A 13,358-nucleotide genomic window follows, 5' to 3' on the forward strand; every position below is an offset into this window, starting at 1 on the left:
GGCTATCAAAAGAACTCTGCATTATTGGGAGAAGTCACTCTGGGGAAGTGGCCAAAGAATTGGCCAAGTGGAAAGAGTAGAAATTCTGTTGAGGGTAAGGGAAGGCCCATATCTTAAAGAGGTCCACTCTGCCAATCTGGGGGGGAAGAATTCCAGAATATCCAAGGAACTTCAGAGAGAAGTACAGTGAGGAAGATCCTGCTAAACGAAAAGCTGAATTACTTTACAAACCCATAATAATAATTTTTTAAGTTTATTTATTTTGAGAGAGAGCAAGCACATGAGTGGGGGAGGGCAGAGAGAGAGGGAGACACAGAATCCAAAGCAGGCTCCATGCTATCAGCACAGAGCCTGATATGGGGCTCCATCCCACTAACTGTGAGATTATGACCTGAGCCCAAATCAAGAGTCAGACACTTAAGCAACTGAGCCACCCAGGTGTCCCCAAAACCACGATGATTGTTAAGTGTTGGGTGGGACCAAGAAAATACATACACACACACAAATTAAAAGGAAAGAAAGGTGATACAATACTGGACAAGAAAGAGTGATCTTAGAAAGGAGTTAGAATGGTCAGGACATAGCTTATGAAAATATATTGTCAAGTAATTAAAATTTAAGTAAAAAAATTTAACTTCCATTAAAAGACTGAAATGAGTATTCACATAATCACAAAGCCCTCTGTAGCATGACAATAAGAAATGAATCAAAAAACTTTATTGCTTTAAAGTTTTTAAGTAATATTTCTCAATGGCAAAACCACCATAAACAAATCAAATGAAGGAAAAAGTTGCAGAATGTTGGTAGGAAACAGTAAATATTCTAATATATAAAGAGCTATTGCAAACCAATAAACATCCAAAAAAAAAAAAAACTGAACAAAATCTACCTAAGAAGAATGTAAATGGCCAAGAAGCATGGGACCAGCAGGGAGGGGTGGGCGGGGGGGGGGGGGGGGGAGGACTGCCAACTTCACTAATATCTGAAGGAATTCAAGTAAGAGATAACAAGGGTACAATAAAATAGGTTCATAAATGGAAACTGGTCACATAAACTCTTCATCACCTCTGAAAAAAATCTGCCAACACATACCCAACAAATGCCCTTACAAACATAAGTCAGTTTATGATTCCAACCCTAGAGATTCAACAAAGAGAAACAGTACATACCCAAAGATGTAGCCCTGAAAGTGGTTCTTTGTAGCAGTAGATATAATTGTGAAATACTGGGAAAATCCTAGATACTCAGCAACTGGAAATTATTTAAATGATTTATAGTACATTTAGAAATATAGGTGTAGAGGGGCACCTGGGTGGCTTAGTCAATTAAGCGTCTGACTCTTGGTTTCGGCTCAGGTCATGATCTCATGGTTCAGGAGTTCGAGCCTCGTGTTGGGTTCTGTGCTGACAGCATTGGAGGCTGCTTGGGATTCTCTCTCTTCCTCTCTCTCTACCTCTCCCCCACTCTCTTTCTCAAATAATAATAATAATGATAATAATAATAATAATAAAGAAATGTAGGTATAGATAAGTAAATTACAAGACAGTCAATAAAACAGGATTATATTAGAATAGATACAGATATCACAGTCTGGTGTGTGAGAATTGACAGAAAAGACAGGTTCCCAGGAGTAAATTTCAACAAGTACTAAGCAAATCTCACTAGAATGGAGAGATCATATAGAGGCACGGGCAGTTATTAACATAAAATGGTTGCCAAAAGGCAAAACTGGAGAGCCTTGAATGGCTGGGTAAGCGCTGTTAATATTACTTTCTACAATGTAAAGGGTTTTTGAGCAAGGGAAAGATATGAGGAAAACTGTGTTAAAAGGCATATCTAACAGAAAGCAAGATGGATTCAACACTTAGGGCTTAGAGGAAAGAGAGGTGTAAGGTTACCTTAAGAGAAGGCTACCAAACAGCAAAGGCGTGGAGGTGAAATCTGCCTTTCGAGCGGTTTGAAGACCTCCCCTCAGACCTCTGTGAGCAAAGAGTAGATAATCTACTCTTGGGCATTTTCTGTATAGTTTCATCCAAAATTTGACTAGGTGATATCCTGAGTCAATTTCAAAATTTTATGAACTAAGAGAGGGTATAAACCAAATAAAGAGTGGATATCTTGAGAACTTTTCGGTCTTGTGATTTTTACGTGACCTAAATTCTACATGATATTCCATTGTCTTGCATGGATGCATAGATACTGAAGTCTATCAGAAGTTAAATGGATAAATAAGTGGATGGAGAAACAAATGGCATATATACACATATATTTATATATATATATATATATATATACACATATATATTTCTTTAAGTGAAAGAAAAACAGGTATGACCTCAAAGAAAATGTTACAATATAATTTCAGATAGTAAACCCTAATCTCGTCTGGATTTCTTCAATAAAATCAACAGCAAATTTTTATTACAAAGACCTGAAAGGCAAAAAAAAAAAAAAAAAAAAAAAAGACTTCAATAAAGCAACAAACAAAATATTATCTAAAAACCTGGAGTATTAGAATTATCCCAAGTCAGAAGGATACAAGAATATTTACCCCTCCTTTAATTCCAAAATTATCCCAATTTAGATTCCTATAGGTTGTGTCCTGGGGCAGAGGGCAGGCGGGAATCACTCTACCTAAATGCACTGATTAGGTACACACTCAAAACAGCAAAGGCTTAGGTAAAAGGAACAAAGTAGAAATTTATGATGCTTCTATCTGCTGCAAAAACATCTGTGATTTAAATTTTATCTGCAAAATAAAATTAAGGAAAAGCTAAAATTGAAATACTCGACCTACTCTGATTCCCACCAGAAATGGCCAAGTTCATGTCTATTTTAACATAGAATACTTGTGGTTAAGGGAGACAAATACGCAATACAGAACCATCTGGATGTTCTTTAAGCAAACAACATATAAACCAGGTAGTCAAACTCATGACTTTTACTGGATATTATTTCAAAGCCCGATAAACAGCTCTATGGTGTATTGCCACTAATGGAACCCACTTATAAATTCCAATTTCTAAAAGAAAATACAATTCTAATTTGTAAAGAATATAGTCCTTTCTGAGATTCTAAAAAACAAAGCCTTAATAATTTATAAAGTCATTATGGCCCTGGTGATTGTACAAGTCACAAGAGAATTATAAAGAAGAAAGGCAGTACTCATTTTCCCCAGGAGAGAAATGCCGAATGCCATATTGTCATAAAAACACTCTAAGCACATTTATATCAGCATGATCTCTTTTCAAAACACACAAAGCTAAAAGAAAATATGAAAACTAAAGTACACGTTAGCAAAGTAGTTCCAGTCTAGCCAAGGCAAATTCCAGAGATTTTCGCCATGGCTTGCTGCCTTACGTAAAGCCTATCCTGACTATCCTACCTGAAACAACCCCTTCCTCATTCCCTTTACTATCCTTCTCTATCCTCTGACACTGTTTTGTGTTTTATTTTTCTATACAATGCTCACAATTAACTGGAGTGATCTTACGTATTTATTTGTTTACTTCTTTGTCTCAACCACCAGAATGTAATTGCACTGAGGGGCAGGGATTCAATCTTGCCCACCATAGCATTCTCCATGCCCAGCACATCGAAGTCACTCAATACGTATTTATGGAATGAATTAACTAAGAAAGAAAGAGAAAGAAAAAAAGGAGGGAGGATGAAAGGAAAGGCTTTCACCCTTGTATGCACAATCACACAATATAGTACAAATGACATTTACCTCTGTATGAATATTAAAACTTCTTCTTCCCCAAGAAGAGCAATGGTGTCTTACCTGAGTTAAGGATCTAGCCCCATTTGTGGTTAAATGTTGAAGGAGAAATGCCCACACCTTATGCAACAAGTCTCAGACAAAAACCAGTCAGGAGAAGATTACTTTCAATACTATGAGTTCATTGGATATTAAGCTGGAGAGAGGTGCCGATTTTAATGGATGAAGTCATTCTGGACTTAAGTTCCATTAAATATTGCCTCTTCTGCATGACACTTTCAGATTAAACCTTGTCTTTCAGCTGAAGGAAATCACAGTAATTTTTCAAGTATATACGGTTATTTTTCTTCCCAGAAAAAAACTTTTTCTCATGAATCACACAGAAAACTCAAGTTACATCAGCAGCATTCCAGCTATCTTGAAGGAGGGGAAACTGAAGGAAGAAAGAAGAGGGCAAGAAGTGAGGGCATATACACCAAGTGTGGCAGGGCCAAGATTTGTCTATAAGTATATTCTAATCACGAGACCCAGACTACCAATGGCCAACATCACCTACTTTAACACACAGAGTTTTCTCAAGGTGGTTGCAGAAGAGGAGCTCAGAGAGGTTGCACACATGAGGGAGGTTTGACAAGTGTTGCTGAGTTAAAGTTGGAGAGACCTGGGGAAAAGAAATGTGGGCACCTAAGGGAAGGGGAGGACTTTGGTCCTACAACTGTGCAGCAGGGTGAATAATGGTCCCAAACAATATGCCCAAGTCCTAACCCCCAGGACCTGTGAAATCGACCTTCTTTGGAAGGGGCTTATGGGGCGCCTGGGTGGCTGAGTCATTTAGGTGTCCAACTCTTCATTTCAGCTCAGATCATGATCTCGTAGTTCGTGGGTTCAAGCCCTGCATCAGGCTCTGTGCCGATGGCACGGATCCTGCTTGGGATTCTTCCTGTCTCTCTGCCCCTCCCCTGCTTGCTCTGTCTCTCAAACCAAATACTAAAAAAAAAAAAAAAAAAAAAACATAATGACAGGTGTCCTTATACGAGAAAAGCAGAAGCAAATTCAAGGCAGACACAGGGAAGAAGGCCATGAGAAGACAGGCAGAGATTGTTGTGGATGCTGCTATAAACCCAGGATTGCTGGCAGCCATCACGGGCCAGGAGAGAGGCATGGTTTCTCCCTCAGAGCCTCCAAAAGGAACCAACACTGCCAAGACTTTGACTGTGAACTTCCAACCTCCTAATCTGTCAAAGAAGAAATTTCTGGTGTTTTGAGCCAGTCAGCGTGTGGTATGAAACTAATGCAAACTGCAAGAAACCTAATTCTGCCAACGACCTCAACAAGCCGGTTTCTCCCCTAGTCTTCAGGCAAGGACACCCGCAGATGCCGGACTTCGGGGGCATGAGATCCGGAGCAGAGGACCCAGTCACACCATGTCAGACTTCCAACCTACAGGGCTGAGCAGATGCTGATTAAAGCCACTAAGTGTGTGGTGATTTGTTATGCATCAATACGAATCTAATAGGATATCAGAGTTTAATATTCCCGTATCATCACGTTAGTTAATACTCATGATGAAAAGTTACATAAAAGTTTTGATGGTGAGCATCTTTTTCTTGTTCTTGATCTTAATGGAAATGCCCTTGAGTAGGATTTCAAAACCGTGATCAAAGGAGTTCTCGGGAGATGTTAACAGATAAGCCATCAGAAATAGTGTCTTAAGGTCATAAAACGTTGAGAAACACTGAGCTTTAGACAGTTAAGTGGGTAAATTGTGAAATTCAAAAGCTAAGGGGTAGTAAACACACAGAGCATTTCAGAAAGAACCTGTACTCTGTGGCAGGTTCATGAATACTACACAGGCTCAGTGTTGAAGGAAGCGGGCTTCAGTATTTAAGTTATACTTATGTAAACACTTCTATTTGCAGAGCTTACAGACTTCTTTAGTTAAAAAATATTAATTTCCGTATTATTTGGCTCTGGCAGACTGTCCATGTTCCATAAAAGCTGTGCCTATCTCGGTCATTATTCCCAGCAACTACAGCAACATCTACAGTAAGATGTCCTCAAATTAGTACCAGTGAATAGATAAGCTGATTAAGAGAAAAATATTCCCTCCCTGGCTCACATCACGCAACTATCACATGCAGATATCTGCTGGAAATCAGCTGGCCTGCGTACTTCTCACTACTCTGCCTCTTCCATGCCTTTGCTTACCCTATTCTTGACCAGAAGACCTACTCCTCTTCTCTATGCAATCCTATCTAGATTACACCCTTTCTATGCAATCCTATCTAGATTTCAAAGTCTAAATGAAACACCATCTCGCCTGCCATGGTATGATAACTGTCCAGAGAAAAGGCACTGAACAAATACAACTTAAGTTCAACTCTTCAGAAACCAAAGCACATACGCTGTGAAGATGTAACAATTCTTTTCTCTTAATTCATTAATTTATATAGGAAGCAATTCAGCCTTGTTATTTATGATAGATGAAGTGATGGGTGATTTTACCTGTTAACTTGACTGGGCCACGAGCACAGAGATATTTGGCCCAACATTATTCTGGGTCTGTCTGGATAAGATTAATATTTGAGTCAGTAAACTAAGTAAGCCGATTGCCCTGCCCAATATGGGTGGGCCTCATTCAATCCGTTCGAGGCCTGAGTAAGACAAAAATGCTGAGTGAAAGGGAATTCCTCTGTTCTACTGCCTTGAGCTGGGATACTGTTCCTTTTGCTGCCTTAGGACTTGAAACATCATCTCTTCCTTTTTAAGTTTTTTTTAATGTTCATTTATTTTTGAGAGAGGGAGAGACAGGGAGACACAGAATCCACGGCTGAGCTGTCAGCACAGAGCCTGACGTGGGCCTCGAACTCACGAACTGCAAGATCATGACCTGAGACAAAGTTGGGCACTTAACAGACTGAGTCACCCTGGAACCCTGAAACATCAGCTCTTCTTGAATCTTCAGCCTATCAGTTTCCAGACTGATACGTACCCCCAATCAGCTCTCCTCATTCTCAGGCCTTCAGACTCAAAACAGACTACACCATCAGGTGGGTCTGATGGGTCTCCAGCTTGCCGAGTGCTGATCTCAGGATTTCTCAGCCTCCACAGTCATGTGAGCAAATTCCTTATTGTAACTCTCTATATATACACATGCCTCCTATTGGTTCTATTTCTCTGAGAGAACCATAACTAATATTTAAGAAGATATTTATTCTTACAACTGAGTTTTCATTTATATCACACAGTCGTTCTGAACACAGGTATCACATGGTATTTAACAAGATTAAATTATTGCCCTCCCTGAACATTTTGTTAAAGCTATGACAAAAGACATCCACTCTTTCCCTAGGATCACCGCCCAGGAGCCATTTAACCACCAAGTAGAAAGAGCCTCTATGAGAACAAAGTCACGTAACTGTAGGCAGAGCAGAGAGACGGTGAGAAAGACACAAACACACAGGACTGTAGACATCACTCAAAGCCCCGAATCCAGCTATATTAGATGTGAGCACAAGCTCCTAATGTGAGCACACAATTATTTTCCAAATTAGTGTGAGTGTTACTATTTACAAATAAAATAGTCTTAATACGACACTTTTGAGTGAAAACTGGGAAACCTACTGCATATGTGCAAGAAAAGCCCAGCATCTTGACTTTAGAGCATAAGTATTATTTAAGGCCGAAGACGGATTAAAACCTTAACAAAATTAAAAGTATCAACACTAAGGGGCGCCTGGGTGGCTCAGTCAGTTAAGCATCCAACTCTTGATTTCAGTTCAGATCATGATCTCACAGTTGGTGAGTTTGAGCCCCGTGTCGGGCTCTGTGCTGACAGCGCGGCACCTGCTTGGGAGACTCTGTCTCCCTCTCTCTCTCTGCCCCTTCCCCGTTCATACTCTCTCTAAACAAATAAATAAATAAACATTTAAAATATATTAGAAGTATCGACATTAATATGTGTATTTGCCAAACCAAAACAGATGTAGGTCACTCTTACAAACTCTAGAAACTTCACGATTCTTTTTTTAAAGTACAAGCGAGATACAATATTTTATTAGTTTCAGTCATACATCATGGAAATTCAATATTTTTACACACTACAAAATGATCTCTGTCTAGTTATCACCATCTGTCACCTCCCCAACCTCCTCAGGTAACCAACAGTTTATTTCCTATGCGTCTGTTTTTGTCTTCCTTGTTCATGTGTTTATGTTTTTTTGATTTCACATATTAAGTGAAACCAAATGTTGTCTTTCTCAAGTCTGCCTTGTTTCACTTAACGTAATATCCTCTAGGACCATTCATGCTGTCACAAATGGCAAGATTTAAGCCATATATTTACCTACTCAACGAAGAACACAAATTTTCTATTATTAGCATCTCTAAACTTCTAATTACCAAGAGTTATCATCAAAGACCAAACTCCTTGCCAAGACTTCTAGGTTTCCAAAGTCAAAGTAAATAAACGTATTACTTGTATTTCACTTTTTAAGTTTTTACATAACGTTTACTGAGCATTTACATATATTCCAAGGAGGCACAATCAGCAATATTTATTTCAATAGCCACTTCACAGGTCTGAAGTAGGTACTGTTATCACTATGACCGTATTATTACAATCTTCATTTTAAAGGTTACTAGGAGAGATGATACCATACCTAATAATAACAGTCGTGCTGCTGTTGCCAAGGGCGTACTCTGCCCCACACACCGTACTAAGCGTCTTACAAGAGGCATCCCATTTAATTCCTGCAAGTATCATCTGAGTTAGGTACCACGGTCTCTATTCTACCGATGAGAAGACTGAGGCTGAGAGCGTGAATTGCAAAGCCAAGATCCATGCTTCACATCAGAATCAGTCCACAAGCCGTGAAAACATCCTACTCCATGTCCCAACCAACTCCCTATTATTATTATCCAAAGTGGATTTCAAGTTGCTTAATAAAAACCTGAACTCGTCTACATTACTTTTGTTCTTCAACTGCCATGTGGTTTCATTTGTATTTTTCTCTGCAACCCCTCATCTCTGGAAAACATAAAGATACGTGTTACGAGAAAGACGTATTATTTAATCCAGCTCAGATGAGTAAAACAAAAGCACAGGATTATAGAGTTAACACTTTTTATTTTATAAACTGTTCCAAAAGTGGACAGACTTCAAGATATGAAGAAATTTCATTTCAAATCTGCACGGGTGTTCACCAGCTATCACTAAACTGTGAAGTCCTGTTAAAGAAAACCCTGTCCCTATGGTGGGGGCACATATCAGGCCCTAAAAAATGCTTCTGTATAAGCCGTTAGATAGCAGATATCCAAAGTAAATCACATTTTGCACAAATATATTTTTATACCTATGTATTTTCTTGTCAGAAATACGCATGTAATTACATACAGATCAGAAGTGTAAAATGGCACTAAAAGCATGAATTAATCCCATGAGAGAGTGTTCTAATCTCATATTTACCCATGGAAGTACAAACATACACACTCCGAGATAACATATGCAACCAAAGATACTTTCATTGAGAGCTTCTTACTGAGAAAGCTCCACCGAACAAAGTTTTAAATTTTTTTTTTTATATACATAACCACTTTTTTACTTTGGGTATCAAAAGTATTCTTTTTTAAATTTTTTCATTTTAAGGCTGATGTTTGATTTTGCTGTGTATGGGTTTGTCTTCTTTTGATTTTGTTTCTTTGTTTTTGTTTTGGTACGTGTATGCTGTGTTTCCTTAAATACAGAATGTGCTTTGGTTACACAAGTTCAGTATTGATACAATAGTTCCACTCTTTCATGATGTTATTGATATTTATTGTAAACGGGCCTGTACCTTCTTAATAAACATTGGTTCTTGCAGAAAAGGACATAAAAAAAATAACAAAATAAAATAAAATAAAATAAAATAAAATAAAATAAAATAAAATAAAATAAAATAAAATAAAATAAAATAAAATAAAATAAAATAAAATTTTTCTAATATCTATTTATTTTTGAGAGAGAGAGGATGCAAGCATGAGCGGGGGAGGCACCGAGAGAGAGGGAGACACAGAATCCAAATTAGGCTCCAGGCTCTGAGCTGTCAGCACAGAGCCCGACGCGGGGCTCAAACTCACGGACTGCGAGATCATGACCTGAGCTGAAGTCGGACACTCAACCGACTGAACCACACAGTAAGAAAAGTATTCTTACAGTATATATTCATTATCAGGAGTCTCCCTGAGACCAAGTACAGCAGTGCAGGAATAAAAGAAACAAGAGTCTGGCTCGATAAACCAAGTCATTACAGATTCAACTCCAACCTGTCAAGACAGGCCCCCTCAGCCAGGAGGCGGCTCAGACACATTGGCCACAGGCTTCACAAATGTACCTTCCTAAACCAACGACGAGGGCTTGAATGCTTCAAAATATAATCAGACCAGGTTTCTATACATCGTGGAAGTTAATTTTTTCCTCAATGAGAACCGGAGATCTGGAGAGGTTGAACAAACTGAGGGGAGCATTTGGTGAAAAGTGCTGTTCCTGAAAACCTGTTGACCTCAGACTGCAGCTCGGGCCCCCGAGGACACCAGGATCAAGCAGGCACATCAACGCATGACGTGCAACCTTGAATTCTGTAAAACTTTCCTTAACAGTGATATCTGGCATGTGTTTTTCAACTTTAACTCCAGGCATGCTTTGGAGATATAGTAGGTTCCAACCCAGGCCCCCAAAGTAAAGTAAATGCAGCAATAAAAAAGGTCAAACGAACTTTTTGGTTTCCCACCACGTATAAAAGTTAGTTTGCACTATGCTATAGTCTATTAAGTGTACAATAGCATTATGTCTTAAAAAAAAATTCACATACTTTTTACAAACTCTACTGCTAAAATGCGCTAACCATCACCTGAGTTTTCAGCGAGTCATAATCACTGATCACAGATGGAAACAAATACAGTAATAAAAAAGTTGGAACCACTGTGAGAATTACCAAAAGGTAGCCCAGGGACATGAAGCGAGCAGGTGCTGTGGGAAAACTGGAGACTTGCTCAACACTGGGATGCCACAGACCTTCAACTGTGAAAGGTGCAACGTGTGTGAAGCACAATAAAGCAAAGCATAATAAAACGAGGTAACCCTGTACTTTTGATAAGACTCATAGTGCGGGAGAAAAAAAATTCAGTGTGCCTCAATTACAAGGTGTCATTTTAGAGTTTCACGTGTTTTCACTGGGTCCTCTTGGTAGTCACCCTACCGTGTCTGCTACCTGAGCAATGGAGTAGAAGAAAAACGTAACCCCATTCTGTTAACTAATCGTCATTACTTGTTCTAGCACCACCAACCACCCCCCTGCAGCCCTGCTGAAATATCCTATTTGTAACTAAACTTAATTTCCGTTCCAAGAGTTTGGGGTGAAGGAAGATTTCTGTCCATCTCTTTGATTTCTGAGTAGGGTCAGAGAAACATCCCGATTCCACGTGCCAGTAGTCTTGTAATGTTGACCTTGAATAATAAACCTTACCTTCTGGCCATTAACACCTTTAAATCTGCGTAACCTCAGAGTCATGTGCCTTATGGAAAACAGCTAAGGCTCTAAATGGATTCTCCTGGGTTCTAGGCAGTGTAGTAGTCTGTAGTGCCTCTGTTCCCAAATTTCTTTTTTGCGAGCACGTAAGCATATGTACAAAAACATAAGAACATCAAGACCTCAACCCCATCATTAGAACTAGTCTGACAGAAGCTTCCAGACATCTTGCACTTCTCCGCGCGAATGCAGCACGTGGGACTTACTGGGGAAGTAAGACATCTCTAATGAGAGCCAGTAGATTGCTGTCAGAGTCAACATTCGCCTCCTTCTTGCCATCCCCGACCTCCTGGTTCACGAGTAGAGATGTGGTTTCTGAGAGCAACCGCAAGCTGAAGAGTCTCCACTCCACTTGAAAGAAAAATGCCAAGAATGTGAGTCCATGGCGATAGAATGAAAACAGAATGTGCACCTACTGGCATTCTCAGTGACGGGGTCACACTTACCATTTTGGCTCTGAACCAAGGAGACCAAGGGTGGCAGGATATAATCAACAACCTTAAAGAAGAGATGTGAAAGACTTGGTTCAAATGTTTATAATCACAAAACTGGTATTAACTACTTTCTGTGCTTTTTGCACTGACAGAATCACTAATCAAAAGAGGGGGAAAATCAACAGCTAAATTTATCCTGGATTTAAACTCTACATAAACCACCAGGCTCATTTAACTCTGAAAAAGTCCTCAGGTCAAAATGACATTCTGATCATCAAAACAGTAATTTATCAAAACCTTCAGAGTCTATGAAAGGAACCTTAGTATATAATCCAAAATCCGGTTGGCATGGGTTGACATTAAACCACCAAATGAATATATATAAGCTAGTGATCATTATTCAAGTTTAAACTACACAACCAAAATATTGGGGGGAAAGGAGACACCCAATCTTTGTGTTTTATTAAATACATCAAAGAGCTATGACAAGTTAATCTTGGTTATTTTTAGAAACATATTCAAAAGATATAAATCCACTATTCAAACCACCTCTAGGATTTCCTAGTTATTGAGGGTACAATCAAATGTGGTTTGAAACCAACTCCAAAATAACAAATTGATTCCCCCCGATGAAAATGAACAGTGAAGAAAGGACAAATCATTTCTGCAGTCTAATTTGGAAACCTACTACTCTCCTTTGATGAACTATTTTGGTGACAAGAAACAAAATTCCCGTTGTTTACAATTGAATGTATTCCTGGTCCTAAGACAAGCATTTGTTCTCCCTACACTGATAAAAGGGCAGGAGAAACTGTTCCCAGCCCCACAAGACCATCCTGCTATCCAGACCAATGAGATGAAGCCCTGCACAGGTAAAGATCTCTACACGTGGGCAGTAACCCACCAGTGTTAACCTATTCTAGTTTAAAAAAAGGTTTTTAATGTTTATTTATTTTTGAGAGAGAGAGAGGCAGAGCACGAGAGGGGGAGGGGCAGAGACAGCAGGGCTCGAACCTACGAACCATGAGATCATGACCTGAGCCGAGGTCAGATGCTTAACCGACTGAGCCACCCATGCACCCCCTTGTAAGTTCACATATAATATTCTATCCAGATACTGGTACAAGGACCCTAAGAACCAGAGATGTTTTAATCACCCTCTTCCATTAAGTGATGTCACATTGCTCAAAGCATATATGTCACACTCCATTAAGGAATTTTGATTCCTTTGAACTGCCAGTTGTGTCAAAAGCAAAAACCATGCAAAGGAAACAAACATAGCCCACTATTGACACCCATCAACATGGTCAACGCCTACCTTAAAGATTTAAGAGGATACATCAAAAGAGGAGTGGGACTGAAGTAAATGACAGGTGTCCAACTCACATTTGAAAAACAACTAAGCATGGTCAAAAAGCAAGATCATCAGACAGAACATGAACAGACAAAAATCAACAGTATTCCTACATGCCTACAATAACCAACTAAATGACATAATTAAGCTAAAATCTACAGAAGCAATCAAATTCTAAGGTATCTACGGTATCCTTTTACAGAAAAAAAAAATGTAGAAAATATTTACAGGTACAATAGCCATTGACACACTTCTGCAAAAAGCTTGAAAGCTGTCACAACCAT

At 39.1% G+C, this 13,358-nt stretch overlaps 1 protein-coding gene across 1 annotated transcript in view; it reads right to left on the reverse strand.

Annotated features, from left to right (window-relative positions):
- The window catches only part of ULK4 (unc-51 like kinase 4), a 566,226-nt gene that overhangs the window by 341,404 nt on the left and 211,464 nt on the right, over positions 1-13,358 (reverse strand). The window contains exons 24-25 of the mRNA XM_047099606.1: positions 11,733-11,784; positions 11,493-11,637 (exon numbers count right to left, since the gene is read on the reverse strand). Of these exons, the coding sequence (XP_046955562.1) occupies positions 11,493-11,637; positions 11,733-11,784 (197 nt within the window). The remainder of the gene's footprint in view (positions 1-11,492; positions 11,638-11,732; positions 11,785-13,358) is intronic.

The sequence above is a fragment of the Lynx rufus genome, unplaced genomic scaffold (assembly GCF_022079265.1).
Source record: "Lynx rufus isolate CCGP_SWC_20201006 ecotype Redwood Valley unplaced genomic scaffold, mLynRuf1.p SCAF_5, whole genome shotgun sequence".
Taxonomy (NCBI): Eukaryota; Metazoa; Chordata; class Mammalia; order Carnivora; family Felidae; genus Lynx; species Lynx rufus.